The sequence below is a fragment of the Pteropus vampyrus genome, unplaced genomic scaffold, assembly GCF_000151845.1.
Source record: "Pteropus vampyrus isolate Shadow unplaced genomic scaffold, Pvam_2.0 Scaffold197, whole genome shotgun sequence".
Lineage (NCBI taxonomy): Eukaryota > Metazoa > Chordata > Mammalia > Chiroptera > Pteropodidae > Pteropus > Pteropus vampyrus.
The window spans coordinates 161,923-187,411 of NW_011888978.1; the positions used below are offsets into that span (position 1 = coordinate 161,923).

Genomic DNA, 25,489 nt, shown 5'->3' on the forward strand with positions numbered 1-25,489 from the left:
CACATTAGAGTAAAATGTATGCCCTTTACATTTATTGAAATATTACCACAAACTTAAAAAAAAAAAACAGAAAAGTAGTTGGGAAAATATAATTATTTTGTCTAATCTTAATTACATTAATACTCTATATTAATTTAGTTCCTATTCTCATCCTGGAATTATATTTTTCCTAATGACTATACAATGTTGATGTGACCTCTCTGTGAGGCTGCAGGGCTAATGTGACTGTGTTTACATTTTCACAGAGTGGATTCTCTGAATTACTCTCCTCAAAGCCCCCATCACCTCCTTGTTCCTCAGACTGTAGATGACAGGGTTGAGCACGGGAGTCAGGATGGTGTAGAAGACAGCCAGTATCATGTCCTCTTTTGGAGATCTCAGGGATCTCGGGCGCAGGTAAGTGTAAACAAAGGGTGCATAGTACAAAGTCACCACGGTGAGGTGTGTACTGCAGGTCCAGTAGGCCTTCTTCCTCCCTGTCTCTGAGCGCATGCGGAAGACAGCAAGGAGCACTCGGCCATAGGAACAAGCAATAGCAATGAAAGGGAACAAGAGAAACAGGGTGGTGCTCGCAAACACTGTGCTCTCATAGACCCAGGTATCCATGCAAGCCAAACTCACCATAGCTGGGACATCACAGAAGAAATGGTTGATGGCCCTAGATCGACAGTAGGGAATATGAAGGGTGTATGCAGTGTGAGCACAGGAGTTGCTGGCGCCCGTCATCCAAGATCCTGCTATCATCAGCATACACGCTCTTTTTCTCATCCGGGTGGGATAGTGGAGGGGAAAGCAAATGGCCACATAGCGGTCATAGGCCATGCATGTCAACAACAGAGCTTCCGTGCCTGCTAAAGTCAAGAAGAAGAAGCTCTGAACCCCACACCCAATGAATGAGATAGACTTGTTCCCCAGCAGGTAGTTGAAAGCCATTTTGGGAACAGTGGTGGAGACATAGTTCAGATCAATGAGGGAGAGCTGGCTGAGGAGGATGTACATGGGAGTGTGGAGGTGGACGTCCAGCACGATGAGGAGGACCATGGACAGGTTGCCAAGCAGAGCCATCAGGAACATGAGCACAATTAGAGATAGGAAGAAGAGCCCGACTTTCGTTGGAGGGAGCAATCCCAATAAGAAGAAATCAGTTGATGTTTGGTTATAATTCTCCATTTGATGGCTTTCTTGAAAGAAGAGACAAGATATGCATGCTTGCATGGTAAATAAAGAACTTTGAACTGTGTATTAGTTTTAAAAATTTTTGCTTTTCATCTAACTCTGAGTATTTCAGGAAATACCCAGATCTTTAAGTAAATAATGAGAGTTTCTTATTTTGAAAAAAAAAATCCCTTCTATTATCCAAAGACACAAGGTAAGGCGGTGTATTTTCATGCAAATCTTTTGTAAAAATCCATGAAATAACAAAAGGAAAATAACTCAGCTAATTCAAATAGTATATAAATGATTGTCTGCCCTCATAAATTCATTTATCAAAAATACCAAATATTTTAATTAAACATATGTAAATTTTTATGCCAAGACTGAACCCAAATAGATATCAGTTTAAATGAATACAGTTTGGTTCATTATATGAATGAATTTAATGATACACAGAGGGTCACATTTTTTTCCTGAATTCAAGATTTTATTTTTGTTCATCATTTGAAACATAATTGTAACTTTTTTCTCATATTCAGACACTAGATTTTTTATATCACTTTGTTTAACATTGCTGAGTAAACAAACTCTCCTGAAAGTCAGTTGTCTGTTAGTGGAATGGGCTAAGAAAAACACCAGTGTTTATTCCCTAACACTATCAGATACAAATTAATAGTCCTGATTATTGGAATCTTCCAATATCATCATTTTTATCCTTCCATCTCAATTGCTCATTTTTTCATGGAGGGGAGACCCTACTCCAGATCTCCTGTAATCTGTGTGCATGCAGCTGCCATTATTCAGAAGTTCACAAATCATAAAATGTGAATAATCCCAAGATTTAAAAAAAAATACAGAAAGGAAGAAATGTCAGATGGAAGATTTAACACATTTTAGATGGTGGGATTTGAATGGAAAATGGTTATTCAATTAATGAGGATAATGGGAGGAAACTGTATTCCAAAGAAAATTCTACCTGTAGAAAACCCTTGACATCGTGCTTGATCAGTGTCCTTCTAATCATCCTGGTCTACCCAAAATAAAAAGGTTCTCGAAAAAAGAAGGCTTTCGCTTTTAATGAGAGGAAACTACTGGGAAAATTACAATGAGCAAATTACTGTATGACTCATACAGAATTCTAAATCCACAGATTCTGATATTTTTGAAGAAGTCAAGAACAAGGGGATTAAAATATACTCAGAGCTAAATTTTTTAAAAAAGGAAAAAGTATAGACAAAAATATTTTAAAATAAAATGTAACATATTTAGAAATCTATAAAATATTAATCCACAAAAATAAGTGATCTCAGTGATGTCAGAAAATGGCAGAGTGAGAGACATCCAGAGATCTCTCCCCTGGAAACTACAATAATAAAACATCTAAAACTCAACAAAAAACACCCAAACTGCATACCAGCACATCTCAGCGTGGGATCTGCGCATAACAGCTACCACAGGACAGAACCCTGGGAGTCTGGTGGTAGACTGGGTAAAACAAGTTGCCACTCACAGCTGGAGCTCACTGTAGGAGGAGGGAGGAAGGGAGAAGGTGTGGTGTGTTCCCTGAACAGCCCTGCCTGGGGAAGCTGTGAGCTTCATGCAGCCAGCGGCAGTGCCCAGGCATCAGGGCAGAAAGCAGAGAAGTGGGGATGGCAGAGAAGTGGGAATGGCAGGGAAACAACAGTTGATTATTACCAGCTTCAGTTGCAAAACACAAGGCTGAGCCGCAGCCCTCATCCCGCAACCCAGAGGGCTCCACCACCCATATCCTCCAACTGAACGCTGTGTTGATCCAGGGGAATCTGAGCAAATCCTACCAAAACTGAAACTGTTACTAACACTGACAGGGACTGAGACTGAAGGTAGTATGCACAATTGAATATATATAAGAAAAAGAAAAGCATTTTTAAGACTTTATATAAAGCAGGAATGTAAGAGTCTTAGACGCCACATATTGGAAACCAAGAGAAAAATGCCTTCTTTGCAAAAGGTTGAAGAGACACCTTTTCTTTCTGAAAAACAAAAGCAGAATACACTTCCATTAATGATCATAGGCAGAAATAGCCCATTAAACATCTTGTCAATCAAGGTGACAAGGCAACTCAGACAGAAATAAAAAATCTCCAGAAATGAGCTTAGAGACATAGATATATCTGACTTAAATGACAGAGAATTCAGGATGGCACTTCTAAAAAAAATCAACGAGATCCAAATGATTCATATCAAAAATTTCAGAAACCGAAGAAACAAATAGATGAGCAGAATGAGTCCATTAGCAAGGAGATTGAAATTCTCAAAAAGAACCAAATAGAACTTCTGGAGATGAAAAATGAAATAGCAAGCTTGGGAAATAGAGTGGACCAAATGAAGGAAAGGATCAGTCATATCAAAGACAGAAATCTACAAATAAATCAGAAGGGAGAAGAGAGAAACCAAAGAATGAAAAATAATGAAAGAAATACAAGAACTAGCTGATACCAGCAGGAGAGAAAACATATGAATAATGAGCATTCTCGAAGTGGAGGAAAATGAGCAGGAATTAGAAAGCATTTTCACATAAATAGTTGATGAAAATTTCCCAAATCTACGAAATAAGCTGGAGCTTGGAATTCAAGAAGTCAACAAATCACCCAGTTATCTCAACTCAAAAGGGCCTTCCCAAAGACACATTGTATTAAAATTATCAAAAATCATAGACAAAGACAGAATTCTCAAGGCAGCCAAGAAAGAGAGGATGGTTACCTATAAAGAAAAAACCCATTAGAAAATCAACAGACTTATCAACATAAACTTTACAAGCAAGAATGGAGTGGAATCAAATATTTAAATTATGAAGTGAAAGGAACTACCAGCCTAGAATAATGTATCCAGCTAAGCTCTCCTTTAAATATGAAGGAGAAATTAAGACATACAAAAATTGAGGGAATTCTTCACTAGGAGGCCTGCATTACAGGAAATACTGAAAGGGGTCAGGTCCCCTAAATCAAAATGACAATAAAATATATAATTAGGAGTAACATGACTAGCAGGCAGATAGAAGCATAAAAGTGCAATCCTTACTGAGAACAGTCATCAGGGCAGAAAGCAGAGAGATGAGATGGCAGAGAAACAACAGTTGATTATTACCAGCTCTGGTTGCAAAACCGAGGCTGAGCCACAGTCCCCAACTCTGAACTCAAATGACCTCTCCACCCATACCCTCTGAGACTAAACACCACAGAGCCCAAGGGGAATCTTAGCAAATGCTCCTGAAACTGACACTACCCTGACAGGGACTGAAACTGAGGGTAGCAGCGTGATTGAATATCTATTAGAAAAAAAAGGCATTATTAAGACTTTATATAAAGCAGGGATCCATGAGGCTTAGATACCACCTCCTGGAAACCAAAAGAAAAGTGCCTTCTTTGCAGCAGGCTAAAGAGAAATCTTTATATAATAAATTTTTCTGGAAAAAAAATCAGAATACATTTCCATTAATGCCCAGGTGGAGAAATAATCCATTAAAAACCATGAACAATCAAGGTGACAAGGCATTTCAGGTAGAAAGAGAAAAATCTCCAGAAAATAAGCTTACAGATATAGAAATATGCAATTTAAATGACAGAGAATTCAGAATGGTACTTCTGAAAAAACTCAGTGAGTTTTGAAATGAGTCATATCAACAATTTCAGGAATTGAAAAAACAACTAGATGAGCCTGGCTGATATTATCAGGGGAGGAAACATAAGAATAATGAGCATTCTTGAAGGAGAGGAAAAAGAGCAGGGCTTAGAAAGCATTTTCAGACAAATCTAAGGAATGAGCTGGAGCTTGGAATTCAAGAAGTCAAAGGAACACCCAATTACTTCAACCCAAAAGGGCCTTCACCAAGAAACATTTTATTAAAATTATCAAAAATCATAGACAAAGATAGAATTCTCAGAGCAGCCAGGGAGAAGAAAACAGTAACTTATAAAGGAAAACCCATAAGAGTATCGTTGGACTTCTTAGCACAAACGTTACAAGCCAGAAAGGAATGGAATCAAATAATTAAACTATGAAGTGAAAGAAACTACCAGCCTAGAATACTGTATCCAGCTAAGCTCTCCTTTTGATCTGAAGGAGAAATTAAGACCTTTCCAGACATACAGAAATTAAGGGAATTCTTCACTACGATGCCTGCACTACAGGAAATACTGAAAGGAGTCAACTCACCTAAAACAAAATGACCAAAAAAAAAAAAATGTAATTAGGAGGGACTATCAGATAAATAAGCAGAGGAGTGTAAACTTTACAAAGAACAGGGCATTATAAGCTAAAATAATAAGAAGAGATTTGCTATAGCAAGATATAATGAGCGTTCAGCATACATAGGGACAAAGTGAGACAACAATGAATGAAAAGGAGAGGATTCAAAGATCCAGATTCGCAAAGGGGAAGGGAAATAAGGCACGTGCAAAAGGAAATGGATGACATGTATATATATATATATGCGATAAAGAGATACATAGAAATGAATGATAATGATAGCACAACATATCAAAACTTTTGGGACACGGCAAAAGTGGTCATAAGAGGAGGGTTCATATCATTATAGGCCTATCTCCAAAAATAAGAATGAGCCCAAATAAACAACCTAACATTTCATCTTAAAAAACTAGAAAAGGAAAAACAAATGAAACCTAAAATCAGCAGAAGGAAAGAAATAATCAAAATTAGAGCAGAAATAAATGAAATTGAAAACAAAAAAGAAAAAAGAAATGCAGCAAAGAGCTGGTTCTTTGAGAAGGTTAATAAAATTGACAAATCTCTGGTTAGACACACTAAAGTAAAAAGAGAAATGACACAAATAAACAAAATCAAGGATGAAAGAAGGGAAATTATGACAGATACTGCAGAAATACAAATGATCATACAAGAATACTATGAAAAAATATATAACACTAAATTTAATAACTTAGAAGAAATGGGCCAGTACTTAGAAAAATACAATCTTCCTAGACTGAATCAAGAAGAACTGGAAATTCTAAGTAGACTGTTCAGCAGTATAGAAATTGAAACAATCATCAAAAACCTACCAAAAAGTAAAAGTCCAGGACCAGATGTCTTCATCAGTGAATTCTACCAAATATTCAAAGAAGATTTAATACCTATTCTCCTCAAATTCTTCCAAAAATTCGAAAAAGAGGAACTAGTTACCAACTCATTTTATTAGGTCAATATTACTCTGATACCAAAACCTGGTAAAGATACACAATAAAAGAAAACTACAGACCAATATCTCTCATAAACACACATGCAAAAATCCTAAATAATATACTAGCAAAGCTAATACAGTAACATATTAAAAAGATTATACACCATAATCAAGCGAGCTTCATCCCAGGGGCACAGGGATGGTTTAACATATGCAAATTGATTAATGTGATATCCCACATAAACAAATTAATAAATCAGAATTATATGATCATATCAATTGATGCAGAAAAAGCCTTTGACAAGATACAGCATCCATTTGTGATCAAAATACTTTATAAAATCAGTATAGAAGAAAAATACCCTAACATAATAAAGGCCATCTCTAACATATCCTCAGCCAACATTATACTTAAGGGTAAAAAAACTAAAAACCTTTCCTCTAAGGTCTAAAACAAGGGAAGGCTGTCCACTATGGCCACTCTTATTCAATATAATAATGGAGATCCTAGAGATTGCAACCAGGCAAGAGAAAGATATAAAAGGCATCCAAATAGTAAACGAAGAACTTAAACTGTCACTATTTGTGGATGACATGATTCTCTATATAGAAAATCCTAAGGACTCCACAAGAACATTACTAGAAAAAATAAGCAAATGCAGTAAAGTCTCTGGATACAAAATCAACTTTCAAAAATCCCTAGTGATCCTATACTCTAATAATCAAGTGTCAGAAAAAGAAATGAAAAAAAAATTCCTTTTCTAATTGCATCAAAAAGAATAAAATACCTAGGAATTAATATCTATGAAAAGAAATCGAAGAAGATAAAAAGAAAGGGAAAGATATTCAGTGTTTTTGGATTGGAAGAATCAACATAGTTAAAATGACCATATTACCTGAAGCATTATACAGATTTAATACAATCCCCATCGAAATCCCGTCAGCATTTTTAAAAAGAAATACAACAAAAATCATCAGATTTTTATGGAAGCACAAAATCCCCGGATCACTGATGCCATCCTGCGAGAAAAGAACCAGGCTGGAGGCATCAATCTGCCTGACTTCAAATTACACTACAATACAACAGTAATCAAAATGGCATGGTATTGGCAGCAAAGCAGACACACAGACCAGTGGAACAGAACCGAGAGTCCAGAAGTGAATCCATATTTATACGGGCAAATAATTTTCGACAAAAAAAAGCCAAAAACATGCAGTGGAGAAAGGAAAGCACTTTCAATAAATAGTGCTGGGAAAATTGGAAGTCCACCTGCAAAAGAATGAAACTAGACTGTTGTCTATTATCACACACCAAAATTAACTCAAAATGTATTCAGGACCTGAATATAAGACCTGAAACAATAAAAGGCATAGAAGAAAACATAGGAATTAAACACAAGGACCTTGGTCTTAAAGAGGATTTTATGAATTTGGCCTCAAAAGCAAGGGAAGTAAAAGCAAAAATAAATGAATGGAACTATATCAAACTAAAAAAAGTTTCTTCTCAGCAAAAGAAATCGTCAACAAGATAAAGAGACAACCATCCGAATGGGAAAATATATTTGTAAGCAACGTCTCTGATAAGAGCCTAATATCCAAAATATACAAAGAAATCATACAACTCAATAACAACAAAAAAACAAATGATCCAATCAAAAAATTGGCAGAGGACCTGAACAGACACTTCTCCCTAGAAGACATACAAACGGCCAACAAATATTTAGAAAGATGGTCAACATCGCAAGCTATTAGAGAAATGCAAATCAAAACCACAATGAGATACTATCTCACACCTCTTAGAAAGCTATAATCAGCAGGACAAGTAATAACAAATGTTGGAGAGGATGTAGAGAAAAAGGAACCCTCATACACTACTGGTAGGACTGCAAATTGGTACAGCCACTATGGAAAACAGTATGGAGGTTCCTCAAAAAACTAAGAATTGATCTACCATATGATCCAGCAATCCTTTTACCTCAAAGACTTGAAAACTCATATCTGAAATGATATCTGCACACTGATGTTCATAGAGGCATTATTTGTGGTGACCAGGAAGGGAAAGCAACCGAAGTGTTGATTGACTAAAGAAGCTGTGGTACATATATACATATATACTCAGCCATAAGAAGAGATGCAATACTGCCATTTGCGACAACATGGATGGGCCTCAAGATAATCATGCTGAGCGAAATAAGCCAGACAGAAAAAATTGAAAATCACATGATATCTCTTATACATGGGATATAAATCTAAAAGCAGCAAATGAACAAGACCAACAAACAGAGTCTCATGGACATGGACAATAGACTAGTGGTTGCCAGATGGTAGGGAGAGATGTAAGGTGGATGGCAGATGTGGTAAAAAGGGTAAATATGAGATGACAGAATGAAATCTAACTATGAGAAGTGAACATACAATGTAATTATATATATGCCTTACTATTAAAATGTACAGCTGAATCTTATCAGATTTTGTTAATCAATGTCACCATAAAAAATAAATTAATTAATTAACAAATAAGAGTCTCAAATATTTTAAAGATTAGCCAATATAAATGATTTATTCAAAAATTTAAAAAACAAATACCAAAAATTCTTGCTGGAAGTTTGTTGCAAATAGGCCAATAAGAAAAGGAGATTATAAGTAATGATAAAGGGTGGGATGTAAAAAGTAAGAAATTGGTAATTAGAACATTGAATAGAAGTACTTATGTATGATTAAGGTATTTCTACAAATGTGCACAAAAATATTGGGAATTAAATTCTTAAACTATTTCTAAGAATCGATGAATATGAGCCATCACTGACACAGCATTCACAGAGTACTTCAAAATGAATGAGAAACACTCTGATAACACATGATATACTAATTAAGAAAAAATAAACATTTTTTTCTGAAAATGTTGTTTTGTTTTCTGTAGAGACAGAGTATATTAAGCTGCTATCAAGATATATTTACATTAGTCTGAGTTATTAATCCTGTTGCCAAAGCTGTGTATGAAGTGTTACTATTGCTGCTTATCCTCTATTTTCTAAAAAGGACTTTCCACGGCTAAATTTGTAACAGATATTTCTTAATTACATAGTATCACAGACATAAGAGGGTGAAGATTATGAAGAGGTCATAGAAATAGCAGGTGACCCATCAGACCTGGTACTGGATTCATGGAGTGTGCAATTTTTACTTACACCGTTTAGACCAGGGCTTCACTATAACAAAAGGATCTTCTTTAAAAAGATTCAATCATATCCACTATATATGTATTTTTTTTATTTTATTTTATTAGTTTCAAGTATATAGTACTTTGGTTAGACATTTATATAGTTTATAAAACGATCCCCTAATTGTCCTTTCTTCCTCTGTCTCTCTACCTAGCCATTACGTTAATGATAACTGCATTCCCTATGCCATGTTCCCCATTCCTGTGACCATCTATCAACTACTAATTTGTACTTCTCTAACCCTTCACCTCATTCTTCCAGCCCTCCAATGCCCTTCTCCTCTGGCCATCAGCAGATTTTCCTCTATATTTGTGAATCTGTTTTTGATTAGTTTGTTCTCTTTGTTCCTTAGATTCCACATATAAGTGAAAACATATGGTATTTTTCTTTCTCTGATTTATTTCACTTAGCATAATAATCTCTAGGCCCATCCATGTCATTGCAAATGGTAAGATTTCATTTTTTAATGGCTGAGTAATAGTCCATTATATATATGATCTCTCTCCAAGTAGGAAATACAGATGGCCAATAGACATATGAAAAGATGCTCAAGGTCACTAATCACAAGAGAAATGGCAATTAAAACCATAATAAGATATAACCTCACACCTGTCAGAATGGTTATCATCAATAAATCAAAGAACAAGTGTTGGAGAGGATGTGGAGAAAAAGGAAGTCTCATGCATTGTTGGTGGGATTGCAAATAGGTATAGCCACTATGGAAAACAGTCTAGAAGTTTCTCAAAAAATTAGAAATGGATATACCTTTTGCCCAGCCATTGTACTTCTGGATATTTATCCAAACAAAATCAAAACAATAATTCCCAAAGATCTATGCACCCTTATGTTCATGGCAGCACAATTTACAATAGCCAAAATATGGAAGAAACCTAAATGCCCATCAACAGACAATTGGATAAAGAAGTTATGGTTCATATATATGTGTATTTTAAAGGGAAGACCATTTTTAAATGGACAGTTAAACTTCTATTAGATTATTTTTATGTTTTTTTCTGCCTTTGCCATTGAAATAACAATAATTAACTTATTTATACTTCATTCTTGAAAAACTCTCACCTCTTTTGATTACGTTGAAACACCTTAAAAATTTTGATAGTTAAGCATCAAAATCAATTTTACAATATACAGGAGAAATTGATAGCACTTGTCTGATGTTATACACTGGATGAGAGAAAGGTCTATTGCCTATCTTCACTGGCGTCCTGACAGGTGTCAAGAATTATGCCAACTTGACAACAAGCTTCTGAGGTTGGTATTACAGTCCACATTTGTAAAAGAACTGACATTCAGAGAATTTAAGTGACTTTACTTATGTCACGAGCTAAAAAGATATCCTTATCTCTTACCTTATGAGAGGTGATGAATCAAAATGTGAGGTTCACGTTTTAGCCATCAAATTTATTTAAACATGAATTCTCTATTCAGACTAGGCAGTGAATGATGAAAAATATATTTTATAAGTTATTTTATGCCCTAATAAAAATGTTTTAGTGTTTAAAGCCTTCACATTTCACATCTTCCTGGAGACATGCTTCCTCGGGTCTTCTGCTCTTGCTGTGTTTTCACTGGTGTCCTGCAGCAACCCAAAAGTTCACACTAGCCTCTACTAAGTAGGAGAAGAAAGGCTTCATTAATATCACTCAGAGGTACATCATACCTTATGGATTCTAACTGAAGTCTAAATCATATGTTGCTTTTAAACAAAAAGTGTTCCTGTCTAAGAATTTATGTTTACCAAAGATCACCCTCACTGGCCCTGTAACTCCAGCTGCGGATGTCCACATTCTATCCTTGGATTTCTTCCTAAACTTGAAAGTGACACACGTCACATTTCTGTAACCCCTTTCTTTGCATAGTTCCATTTTCATTATCCTTTTCCTTGGAAGTTTGAAGTAACGTATTGAGAGAAATTTCTGAATTTTAGAATTCATGTATTTATTGTTGGTACAGATATTTAAAATGTACTTGCATTGTTACACAGATTGAAAAAAAAGCACTAAAACCCAAAGGTTTGCAGTTATTTATTTGAAACTACATGATGACCCCAAGTGTAGAATTCCTGTTTTCTGATTCTCTATGCAGATTTGTGTCTCGAATGAAAAATGATTTCAAAATTTGGCTTCCTTTTTATGTGTGACTTTTCAGGCCAGTTATTATACTTATCAGAAATTAGCCTGCTTTATCAAAGATACATTGTTTACAGAAAAAAATTCATGTTTCAGGCAATCCTTTGGGGAATCTATCCAGCCAGAGCTCAGGTATACAGTCCAACATCCTACCTCTCCTACGGTGTACAGTTATACATATGTGGGTGTCATCCAGTGTGAGGTTTCTCATTCACCAATGCTTAACTCAATCAACCCCAGGATAGGAGATATGAAGTGGGCTTAATATGTTAATATCATGCATTCCTTGAGTGATTTAAACATTTAAATATGTTATTTAGCATTTAAGCAAATTACATTTCAATAACTAGGGTACGAAGTGAGAATTTATAGTTGTGTTTGTGTTCCCATCATTTCATAAGTTAGAATTGACTTAGAATCAAGGTTATACACACACATATATGCACATACTCATGTGCACACACACATTGTGTTCTGAGATGGATGCTGTTTCAGGATGAGTGATGCTGATACATTCACAAGTGAATTGTACAACTTTAACTGTCAAAACTTAGATTTACTTCTAGTACTTTCATTTTGGGGGAATGTGACATTGATCTGGTGAATTTTACTCTGTGAGCTTGTCACTTGCAAATTAACAGGTACGAAATCTTTAAACGAGGAAGTACATAGTGTGTTAAGCACATCTGATGTATAAATTATCATTTAAGCAAGTGGTTCTTATCTGGAGGGTGAATCAACCCTCTCCCCAGTGGACTATGGGCAATGGCTGGAGATGTGTTTGGCTGTCACTTCTGCCATGTAGCACGTGCTGCTAAACATTCTGCAATGCACAGGACACTCACAAAGAATTATCAAGCTCAAAGTTCACTTTTGTTTAGAAAACTCTCAATTAATATAACTTTGATCTTATTAGTTTTTATCTTTATCTTTTTAATTTGCACACCTGTCATCTACTAAGACTATGCAATGATGAAGTGTTTTCTTTTTTAATACTCCCATTTGAGTCACAAGAGCAATGTCAGGTTGCCTGTGCTGTAATCATGTGTTCATTCCCTGAGGGTTCAGTGAGTGCACAAGGCCAACAACAAGGGAGAGTCAGCACTGAGCTAAAGCGCTGGACAATCCATGACCACCAGCCCTGACTGGCACAACTGCACTAGAGAAACCATACCATCCAGGGTCTTTACTGAGTACTTGGATCCAGGTGTGACCTTTAGCCATTGAGACAACTGTACATACAGTTGATTCAGTTCCCATGGATAAGTACTGGACACACCCTAACCATTTCAATAACTCTCGGTCCAACCCTCATCTCATTTCTCTTGCAATTCTGATATCTCATGTGTGGATTAGCTTGGAAAACAAACTACACAAACACCAAACTGTTGTCTGTGCTGGTCTTCCAGGCACTCTGCCCCACACTGTATAAAAAGCAGCCACCTGGCACCCGCCTCTAATATAATTCTGAGCTCTACTTGCCTGTGTTGACTCCTGGACTGAAGCACCATCTCTTCCAGATATGCAAGTGCACCACCAAAAGGGTGATTTAAAATGGAATTAAAATATGTATTCTTAAATGAGGTGGCTACACATGGACATCTTCACTGCTTAGAGTAAAATGTCCATGTAAAAACCTCACATTCCTCATTCTCACAATTTCTACCAATTCTTACTCTATATAAGAAGTTCTGTAGGCTTTAGTGCACCATATCACACAGAAGGCATAACCATGAATATTTTCAGCCATTAAAAAGTATATAACATATAGTGTATGTAGAAACTTGGAAAGTATGATAACGTAAAGTGAGCAAAATAGCATATTCAACATGATTGCAACATTATTAGTAAAAGTCTATAAAAATGATTTAAAAAAAAAAAACCTTCCTTTGGTCTTGGAGACACCTCCCCTGCATTATCAGATGAACTAAATGTTTCTTATAGATTAAGCCTCCTGTTAAACACACCCTATTATATATATTCTTTTGGTCATTCAGGATGCACAAATTCTCTTGCCATCTGTGGTTTCATCTTAGCTCCCCTGTCCTCTTATTTTCACATCCATCACCTGCTATCATCATGTTCCCAGTGCCTACATTGTATGAATGTAGCAGCCCTGAGAGAGAGCTGTGTGTTTGCCTACAATTCAGGGAAGAAAATCACACTTCACATCAACCAGTTCACCGTTTTTCACCTTCCATTTAAGGTATAATATGTGTGATGGCAATTTTTTTTTATCAGAACTGAAAATACTGCATATTTTAGGAATAAATAAAACATCGTCTTAAAAAAGTTCCCAAGTAGCCATCTAATTCTTTGATGTTTTTTTTCTTAAATCTATATGTAGCAGTTTGATACATGGTAGGCCACAAATGCAATTTTTCTCTTGAAGTCCTCTAGTTTATGAGATGGGAATTTATCACCGACTGATCCCATTGCTTAACTAAGGCCAATTCTTTATTAATATAATCAAAATGCTCCTGAAGCATTTTGCATGTTTCTCAATAAAAACGAATATTAGAAGCAGTGGGTCCCTGTCTTCCCAACTTCTGGGCAGTGCCCTGTGCATCTCTTGAGCAAACTTCCATGAGTATATTCTAATGAAAGTACAAACTCACCTCTCAAATCTGAACTTCTCATTTCAAATACATCTTTTGAGACATGTCTGCAGCCTTGACTCTGGGTTTCAATTTGAGGGTGTTAATTCTAATATTCCTTGTTTGGTTGGCATTCATTGAGCAATGTCTCCTGAGACTAGAAAAATGAAGAGAAAGTCATTAGTAAAGCAGGGTGGCCTCAGGCCAGCCTCAGGGAGGGCCACAGAAACCTCCCAGATGTTTTCGAGCATACCTCTGCCAGTTCCTTGGAGAAAAAGTCAAATGTTATTTATATATTTTTCATTCTTTAATTTTTAAAAATTTATTGGGGTGACATTATTTAATAAAATTACATCGGTTTCAAGTGTAGAATTCAACAAGCATACTATGTACATTGCATTGTTGAATCCAAAGTTAAATTTCCTTTCATCACTATATAGTTGACTCTTTTCATCTTCATCTACAGCCCCTTCCCCCATCCCTCTGGTCAGCACTAAAGGTTTGTATGTGTCCAAGAGTCACTGTTTTTATTGTTCATTTGTTGCTTTCTGTTTTAGGTCCTGCATATGAGTGAAATCATATGGTTCTCAACTTTTTCTGTCAGACTTATTTTGCTTAGCATGGTAATCTCAAGATCCATCCATGTTTTCATAAATAACACTATTTTATCTTTCTTTAGGCTGAGTAATATTCCATTGTATGTATGTACCACATCTTCTTTATCCAATAATGTCTGGAAGAGCACTTAGGTTGTTTCCAAGTCTTGGCCATGGTCAATAATGCTGCTATGAACATTGGGGTACATATGTCTTTAAGGATGTATGTTATCTAATTTTGGGGTAGGTATCCAAGAGAAGGATTGCTACTAAAGAACAACTGGGTCAAAAAACAAATGCTATTTATCTTCATATTTTATTTTATTGAAAGAATTATTTGTTGATGTTTTCTACATTTCTATTATTTCCTACTGTCCACTAAGTATATAGTTACACTGTGCCTACATATACTAATTAATTGTGTAGATTTTATTAAATTTATCAACACTTCTATTAAAACAAATGGGATGAATTTTATTAGACACATCATTTTACATACATATATATTTATGCACATATATACTGTAATTTTATTAAATATGTTATCTTATATTTTAAATAATTAGTGAATATTTGGTCTTGTCCAAAATGTCCATATGGCCATTTGGTCCACAACAAGAGATCCTTGATCATATGCCATTACCAGCAAGGCTACAGAGGCAAGACAGGTTATTGTTGGCTATAGAGCCCCAAACAATTACAGAATCAACATTATATGATAGTATTTTTTTGTGTTTTAACCTTATAGACTAAAAGTATGAATAAATGGCATAAGCGCTTTGATCCCAGGGATGTTTCTAAGCATGAGTCTCACAGAGGAAGCCGGAGGAACCAGTACAGTCACAGTGCTAGATCTGTCACAGGGGCAGCCCCTTGTCTATGGTTAGTCCCAGGAAGACAGTGGGCAGGAAAGCAGGATAGTCGGTGGAGCAGAGTAGAAACTTCAGGCTGACCAACTGTAGATCTAGTAATGTTTCAGTCCCTTGAAGGGGCTCTTATGTTGTTTTAATTTTTCTTCTGTGAATAAAATAGAGTCTCATAAGTTTCAGTGAGTTCAATTACAGAGAAGTAAACTAGTATTTCTGCATATGAGAGGGGTAAAATATAGGAAGTAAAACAAATAAAATCAGAATAAAAATTGCAAATTAAAAACTGGGTAATCCTAACATACACTGATAAGTTTAAGGTTTGTCTGTGTTATTCACAGATAGTAGATCGAAATATGAAAATACATTTTTTACAAGTGGATAACTTCATTGTTACATAATTTTTGAATTTCAGAATACATTGTTGACTGAAAAATTAATATTGTCTAGGTGTTTTGTCATCAAAAGGGATTTATTTGGGAATAAGAAAAGGTTGTAACACAGAGCTTATAGATATGGCCAGTTCCACCACACTCGAGCCTGCATACCAAGATTTGGTTATTTATAGAAGAAAAAAGGAAAATAAAGGAAGGGGAAGTTGGATCTATCAAGCTTTTCTATAGGCATAGGATCTTCATGTAGTGTTCTTATGATTACGCAAAGCATCAGAATGTTTATAAGCCCTGGCTCCTCCCAATGACTCATCCTATTGACTATATTTGCTTTAGGTTCCAGTTGGTCTTCATTATTTCCTTTGTTTGAATGAGATTTTCCTCTGAAAGCATCACTGATAAACAAGCCTTTCAACTCAGCAGCCTTCTGTACCCTGGTGTAAGGAAGGGACTCTTTGTGTGACATCACTCTCATCAGAGGGAAAGTATGTGGATCAGGAACAGCTCATGTCCAGGGTCAACAGGCAGTGAGGGCAGAGTTTAACAACAAGAAGAATTCAAAATAGAATTAGAACAATGTGGCAACCTAGTCTATATGGTGAATTTAAACTAGGAGCTCAAACCTGTAGATAATGAAAGAAAGACCATTATTATCTTAGTAGATCAAACTTCTTGATGACAGATACAATAAACAGAAATCATTCTTTCTTTTACAGTAGCTTAGGAGATGCAAACAAGAGCACATTCCTTCTAACAAAAAGAGAAAAATGAAATAAGCATTGACACTAAGAAAAGAGTTGTACAGGCCTGATTTAGTCTTTTTGCAATTAGTTTCCTTCAGGTCCCACCTACTTTAATTGTGACAGCTTTAGTTTAAGATTGTCAGACTTTGCAGTTCCTGTCAGGGTTTGGTAACTTCTTTAGGTGTGACACATATATTCAAGTCTGCTCTCTGGAATTGGTAGTACAGGATGAGTCAGCAGTATCTGGGAAAGGTCCTTCCAGTAATGCTGGAGGCAATATTTAGTGAGGACCCTTTTCCAGCAAACATAATCTCCAGGTGGTAGAGTGTGAACATCCAAATTTTCCTATCCTTGCAGTGCACTGTGAAAAGGCTGCGCCACCAAACTATGATTAGTTTCAATAGAAGCAGTTAACCTTTATAATATTGAAGTATGTCTCCCTTTATCAACTGTGGATCTAAAGAAGCAGGAGCCAATGCGTGGGGCGTCCTGGAATTATGTGGCAATGTAAAAGCTTATGAGGCCCAGAAAGGGCAGACCTGGGATTTGAAAGGACTAACCACAATGCTTTTGGCCAAGGTACATGAAGATCTTCTACAAATTTTTCCAACTGAATCTTTGCAAGGCCATTAGCATGTTCAACTCAGCCTGAATACCGAGATGGTGGGCACAGTGCAGGCATTGTAGAACTGGCCAAATAGCACAGAACTGTAGGAGCACCTGACCTGTGATCACTGTGGAGCTGGAGAGGAGTTCCCCAAGTGGGACTACTATTGTCTAGCAGTCCTTGAGCCACTCAGAGGCAGCAGCTTGCTATGAGGGAAAGCTTCAGTCTAGTGAAAAAACATACAGACCATGACTAAAACATATTTATACCATGAGATGGTAGGAGCTTTATAAAGTCTATTTGTCAAATCTCAAATGATCTGTTAGACTACTGAAAATGTCCAGGTTCCTTGTGTGCATGCTTCCATGTGTTGTACCTCGGACAGGTAGGACACATAAGGTAGTCACTTTTTGCACCCTTGTTCATATCTTCTCACCAATATTTATGTATGTTGTCATTTTGTCAGTGGACCCATGGTTTATTTAATGCTGGGCAGTAGTGAGGATTGGACATTTTAGTTCTGGTAAAACTGGATTGTTATTTCATTCTGACCTGAGTTTTCTCTTCTTATTGAATCAACAATTGTTGGATTCCCAATTTATTTTTCTCTTCTTCAAGTCAATTTTGGAGCATCTCTTTCTAGTTTTCCTGTTATTAGATGAAGAAACATCTCTTTGGACTATAACAGAGGTTTAACAGCCGCTTATGCCTTTTGAGGAAAAGTTATCCGCAGAAATGTCAGCAGTCATTTCCTTTAGCATACAGGGAGTCAAGTTTAGAATGTCCTGTAATCTTAAGAATAGCTAAAGCATCAGGTGAAAGTGTAGAATTCAGTAAATCCTGAACTCATAGACCATGTTTAATTTTATTTCCGTTGGAGGTAAGGAAACCATGTTGTTTCTATATCATCCAAAGTCATGAGCTACCAAAGGCCTATCCACTGTCAGTATGAATGTAGACAGCTTCACCTTGGGCTAAAATGTGGCCCAAGAGAGGGCATAAGATTCAGCCTGCTGTGCTGGAGTGGCCAAAGGCAAGGATGTTGCCTCAGTGACTTCAAAAGTGGTTATTAGTGGCATAACCAGTACAGTACTTACCATCTTCCTTTTTAAGTCTGAGCCATCCATGAACCATGATAAATCAGCCTTACCCAAAGAAGTCTCCTGGAAATCATCACAAAGAGTGAGGAGGTGATCCTTGAGTCAAGCTTTCATGAGTCAAGCTTTGTCGGTCTCAGAAGAGAGAAGAGTGGCAGGTTAAGGTTATTACAACGTGAAAAAGTTGTTATGAGAGGCAAACAGAAGCATGTCACAGGCGGTGAGATGGCTGATTGATGATGCTGGCCATAATGAGAATTCAAGATGGCTTCTACTGCACAGTACACAGATGGTTAGAGGGGATCCCACAACCATCTCCTCTATGGCCTTGACCAAGAGGGAAGTAGCAGGTGTGGATCTAAGGCGAGGGAGTACTCCATGTCATAGGTCAAGGGTCCAGGTGTTGACTGTAGTATCCCAGGGTCAGTGTCAGTCCCCATGTTTTGATTGAGTTACACAAAGACATCCCCTTCCTTTTCATGAACAAAGAGCAACAAGAGAATCTGAGAGTTGAGGCGCCAAAGTACAGATAGGTTTATTAAACCCTTTTTTAGGGATTTAAAGGCTATGTCATCTTGCTTTCCCCATAAAATTGGAAAAATTGTCATTCTTTAGTAATACATATAGAGGTTTGCTGTTAGAGAGAGATTTTGGATCCAGTTTCAGCAATAATTGACCAGACCAAGAAAATCTCGCAACTGACACGTAGTTTTGGGCCATGGGAAACTTAGGCCCCTATGAAGCCCATGTAGACTCAGGTATAGTCCTTGTTCTAATGTGATGTCTCAAATGCTGTGGACATATAGTTTTTTCTCCCAGGTAAAGGCAAAAAAGTATTGGCTAGCTTCATCAACTGGGATACCAAAGAATGCAGTGCATGAATCAATTTCCATAAGGAATACACTTCTAGTTGGGATGGTTGCTGGTAGTTTATGAGGGTTAGGAGCTGCAGGATGTCAGGGAAAAAAATGTGGATTGTTGGTCAAAAGACATGTGTGAATCTCCACTCTCATCCCTTGACTTCCTCACAGGTAAAATAGGAGTGTTACAGAGGTTAGTGCAAGGAATAGTAAAGCTCTGAATAATATCATCTTCTATTACAGGTTTTAAACCCTGAATGGTCTCTTTACTTGGAGGATTTGATGAATTTTGGAACAGATTTGAAGAATCAAGTTGATTCTTAATAAGGGATGCAATGTGATTTTGCCAATATCAGCTGGAGAATTTACCCATAAAAAAGATGAGAGTTGGTCCAATAGGGACAATGGATCAGTGCACTCAGATTCAATTCCTGAACAGTCAAAAATGAAACCAATTAAAGATTTTGAAAGGCCATTTAATATACCTAATTGGCCATTCTGACAGTTGCCATTAAACTCTAACATTTCTTCTCCTTTTCGGAAAATATATTCCAGCATTACACTTCTCTAGGAATTCTCAGCCTTGTATGTAAGAAGGGACAGAGGAACAAAGGGGAAAACAATGTGTGTCTTAAGAAGCCTGAGCCAAAAGGCTTATGTTCAGACACTGAACCTGTTGAGTGTATCTGATATTCCTGCCCTTTGAACTGTGTTATTGCTCTGAGGCAGAGGCGAGTTTGGACAGTGGGGCTGGGCACCAAGAGTGCAGTGCCAGTGTCAGTGAGAATAGAAAAAACTTCCTTACCAGTCTGAGGAGAAGTTTCTCCAAGCATATGAGGGGAAGGTGGCAAAAGCTCTGTAGGTCCTTGGTGCTCTATTACTGGGGAGTAGGAAGCCCGTGAATAGGCTGCTGAGAATGCTGAGTGTCTGAAATGCTCACACTTACAGCAATCCCTTTCCAGTGTCCTCACCCTTTGCAATAATGGCAAGAGTTTGGAGTCTTTCTGTTTCACATAGTGCCTCTCATTTACCAAGGCTTAAAATTAAATTAAATATCTTCACAACTTTAGTTATGAGTTGCTCATCTAGAGGACGGGCAAACTGATTGTTCAAATTAACCAAATCTTGAGTAGCCATGGTCTCCCATTCATCCAGGTTCTCTTACCAAGAAGAGAAAGTTCTCTGTTCAGAACATTAACAAACAATGAAAAGTTACCAAGTGAAAAGGCCGTTCAAATTTTCAGCTTTAAGGTGTCTTAGGGCATTTTATTTTTATTTTCTTTATCAGAAGTGACTGAAAGAATAAAAGGGGTAGACATCTGTCAGAGACCAAGTCCTTGTCCCATCTCTACTCCCCTCCCAGTGGCTTACAGACTGGGTCACATGCCGCTTATGGTGAAGTGACCGGTTATTTGTTCTCCTTCCCTTTTGGAAGAAAGAAAAGAAAATTACATTTGTCCCACTGATTTAACCATTTGAAACTAATTTCATCATTTTTTTTTTCTGGGTCTGAAGCTACTGTCTCTAAAATTACCTGCTCATTCTGCTTAGTATCAATTAGTGCTGGAGAAAGATTGAATAGCTTATTTACAAAAGAGTACTTATTGAACATATCTCTGGGGTCTGCAGGCCAAGGCATGAGCAGTTGGCTTTGTTGTGATCTATCTGCACTAACTGGGAGAACACTACTGGCCAAGATGTGGAAAACTCCCTGGGGCCCTGAATTACCCAATTTGCATGTAGACTGCCACTGAGCCACACAGGACACTTACGACCTAAGGTCACCTGGCCAAGCATGGGAGATATAACAGATCTACCTAAAATATAGAAACAAACACAGAGAAGTAGACAAAAGGAAAAGAAAAAACTATGAAATATGTCCCAGATGAAAGACCAGGAGAAAACTCAAGAAAAAATAAATAAATGAAGTGAGGGCAAGTAAACTGCCAATAGAGAGTTCAAAACATTGGTTATAAGCATGCCCAATGAACTTAGGGGAAAAAAAATAGATAATCTCAGTGGAAACTTCAATAAAGAGAGAGCAAGCATAAAAAAGACATAGAAACTATTAGAAATGTCAGAAATGAAGACTGTAATAACTGAAATGATACACTAGAGAGAATCAACAGTAGATTAGATGAAGCAGAGGACTGAAACAACAATTTGGAAGACAAGGTAGCAGAAAACAACCATTCGGAAAAGCAGAATGAATGAATGAATGATAGATGAATAAATAAATAAAATGAGAATAATATAAGAGACCTCTGGGAAAACATAAAGTGTATCAAAATTTGTATCATCGGGTTTTCAAAAACTGAAGATTGAGATCAAGGGATTGAAGACCTAATTGAGAAAATAATGATGAAAAATGTCTGTAATCTTGTGAAATAAATAAACATACAAGGTCAGGAAGTGCAGAGAGTCTTAAACAAGAAGAACCCAGAGAGGGCTACACCAAGACACATCAACATTAAAATGGGAAAGTTGAAAAAAAAAGAGAAAATAGTAAAAGTAGCTAAAGAAAGGCAGCTGGCTACTTACAAAGGAGCTCCCATCAGACTCAGACTCAGCTGACTGCCCAACAGAAACTTTGCAGGCCAGAAGGGATTGGCATGAAATACTCAAAGTAATTGAAAGCAAAAACTCACAACCAAGTCTACCCTACCTAGCAAAGCTGTCATTTAGAATCAAAGGACAGATAGAGACATTCCAAAAAAAAAGAAAAAAAAAACAAAAAAAAAATCATGAACAAGGCAGTATAGAGGAAATGTTGAAGTTACTTCTTTAGAAGAAGGGGAGGAAAAAATATATCATAAACATGAACAATGAAATGGCAATAATTACTTTAAATATAAATCGATTAAATCCAATAAGGCCACTGAATAAGAACGCAAGACACAAACCTATGCTTTTACAAAATACCCACTTCAGATGAAAAGACACAGAGACTGAAAGTAAATATATGTCATACAAAGGAAAATGGGGAAAAAAGGCAAGGTAGCATTACTTATATCAGAAAAAAACTAGTCTTTACAAGAAAGGCTATAATAAGAGACAAAGAAGGACATTACATAATGGTAAAGGGATCAGTTTACCAATTTACCATATAGTCTCCAGCAAGAGGCTATAACCTTAGGAAACATTTATGCCCATAACATAGGAGCACCTAAATATATAAAGCTAATATTGACAGACATAAAGGAAGAGAGATACAGTAATACAATCCCAGTAGGGAATTTTACACCCCATGACATCAAAGGACAGATCTTCTAGATAGAAAATCAAGAAGGAAACAGCGTCCTTGAAAGGTGCATTACACCGAATAAGTTTAATTGACGTTTTTAGAATGTTTTACATCAAAACAGCCAAATATTAATTTTTTCTCAAGTGCACATGAAACATGTCTCTAGACAGACCACAAAACAAGTCCCATTAAATTTAAGAAAATTGAAATCATATCGGGTGTCTTTTCTGACCACAATGGTATAAAACTGGAAATCAATTACAAGGAAAACTGAAAAATACATACACAAATGGAAGCCAAAGAGCATGCTACTAAACAATCAAAATGAACAACAGTGAAATCTGAAAAGACGTCAAAGATATCTTGAGACAAATGAAAAAAAATGACCCAAAATTTCGACGGAACACAGAGAATGCAGTCCTAAGAGGAAATACAGGCCCACCTTAAGAAAGAAGAAAAATCTCAAATCAACAATCTAACCTTACACCTAAAGGAACTAGTAAAGGAACTACAAATAAACCCAAAGTGAGTAGAAGGAAAATAATAATAATAAAGATTTGAGGGGAAATAAAAACAATATAGAGTCTAAAAACACAATACAAAATATCAAAGGTACCAAGAGTTGATTCTCAGAAAAGACAAACAAAATTGATAAACCTTTAACCAGACTCATTAAGAGAAGGAGAGAGGACCCTCATAAGGAAATTAGAAGTGAAATAAAGAAATGACAACAGACACCACAGAAATACAAAGTTGTCTAAGAAAACACTTTGAGCAAGCAAACTCTATTAAAATAGACAATCCAGAAGGTATGGATACATTCTTACAAACATACAATTATCCAAGACTGAGTCACAAAGAAAGAGAAAAGCTGAACTGAAATCAAATCAGTAATCAAAAAGCTCTCAGAAAACAAAAGTACTGGACTGAATGGCTTCACAGGTAAATTTTATCAAATATTTAAAGAATAATTAACATTTTTTCTATTTAGTTAACCTATTACAAGTGGAGAGAAGGTTCCCAAGGTCATTTTATGAGGCGACCATTACCTTTATTTCAAAACCAGGAAATGGAATAAGAAAAAAAATTATAGGTTTATAGCCTATAAATGCAAAAATTCTTAACAAAATATTAGCAAATTAAATTCAGCAATATGTTAAGATCATACACCACGACCAGGAAGGTTTAGGTCTGGGACACAAGAATGGTTCAATAACCACAAATCAATTAATCTGATTCACCACATTAAAAAATTGAAAGATGTGATTAGATCAATAGATGCAGAAAAAGTGTTTGGCAACATGCAACATTAGATTATGATAAAAGCTCTCAGCAAAGTGGGAATAGAGGAAACACATCAACATGGTATAGGCCATATAAGACAAACACACAGCTAAAATCGCATTCAATGGGGAAAGGCTAATAATGTTTTCCTTAAGATCAGGAAAAACACAAAGATGTCCATTTTCACCACTTTTATTTAACACAGTATTGGAAACCTTAGCTATAGCAATCAGACAAGAAGAAGAAACAAAAGGCATCCAAATTGCAAAGGAAGAATCAAAACTGTCATCATTTCTGGATGACATGTTACTATATAGAGAGAACCTTAAAGATTTAACCCCAAAAAAACTGTGAGAACCGATAAATGAATTCAGTAAAGTAGCAGAATACAAAATTAATATTCAGAAATTGTTTGCATATCTATGTACCAATAATGACTATCAGAAAGAGAAATTAAGAAAACAAGCCTACTTACTATTGTATCAAAAACAATAATACACCTAAGAATAAATTTAACCAAACAGGTAAAAAACTTGTGCTTGAAAACTTATAGGTCATTAAAAAAAATGGGGAAGAAACAAATAAATGACAGCATAGATCATGCTCTTGATTAGGATGAATTAACACCACTAAAATGTCAATACTACACATAGTGATCTGTAGATTTGATGCAATCCTTATCAAAATACCAATGCCATTTTTCAGAGACCTAGAACAAATAAACCAAAAATGTATGTGGACCCATAAAAGATCCTGAATAGTCATGATGATGTTAAGAAAGAGAACAATGCTGAGGGTATATGTTACCTGGTATCAAACTATACTACAAGGCTGTAGTAAACAAATCAGGAGTGTACTGGCATAAAAACAGACACATAGATGAATGGAACAGAATAGAGAGTCCAGAAATAATCTACATCTATATGGTCATGTAATCTATGAAAAAGGTATCTAGAATATACAACGGAGTAAAGCCAGTCTATTCAATAACTGATGTTGGGAAAATTGGACAAATACATGCAAAAATATGAAACTGGACTACCTTTGTACACAGTCTACTAGAATAAACTGAAAATAGATTAAAGACTTAAATGTAAGACCCAAAACCAAAAATCCTAGAAGAAAAATGGGGCAGTAAATTCTTTGACATTGCTCTTAGTAATATTCTTTTCTAATATATCTCCTCAGACAAGGGAAACAAAAGAAAAAATAAACAAATGGGACAATGTCAATCTAAAAGGAAACCATCAGCAAAATTTTAAAAAATCCTATAAAATGGCAGAAGATATTGGCCAATAGTATATCTGATAAGAGATTAAAATCTAAAATGTATAAAGAACTCATTCTACCCACAACAAAAAAACAAACAATCCAATTAAAAAATGGGCAGTCACTTGAACAAGTATTGCTCAAAACAGAACATGTAGATGACAATAGACATATGGAAAGATGCTCAAGATAACGCATCATCTGAGAGATATAGACTAAAACCACAATGAGATAT

The 25,489-nt window shown here is 36.1% G+C and overlaps 1 protein-coding gene across 1 annotated transcript; it reads right to left on the minus strand.

Annotated features, from left to right (window-relative positions):
• Positions 1 to 231: 231 nt before the first annotated feature.
• Positions 232 to 1,170, minus strand: LOC105299940 (olfactory receptor 2L3-like). The gene has a single exon (XM_011371913.1). The coding sequence runs from the start codon at positions 1,168 to 1,170 to the stop codon at positions 232 to 234; it is 939 nt and encodes a 312-aa protein (XP_011370215.1).
• Positions 1,171 to 25,489: the final 24,319 nt, after the last annotated feature.

What these genes read in the sequence shown, in the direction of transcription:
- LOC105299940 (XM_011371913.1), bottom strand. Translation starts at nt 1,170, where the DNA reads ATGGAGAATTATAACCAAACATCAACTGATTTCTTCTTATTGGGATTG.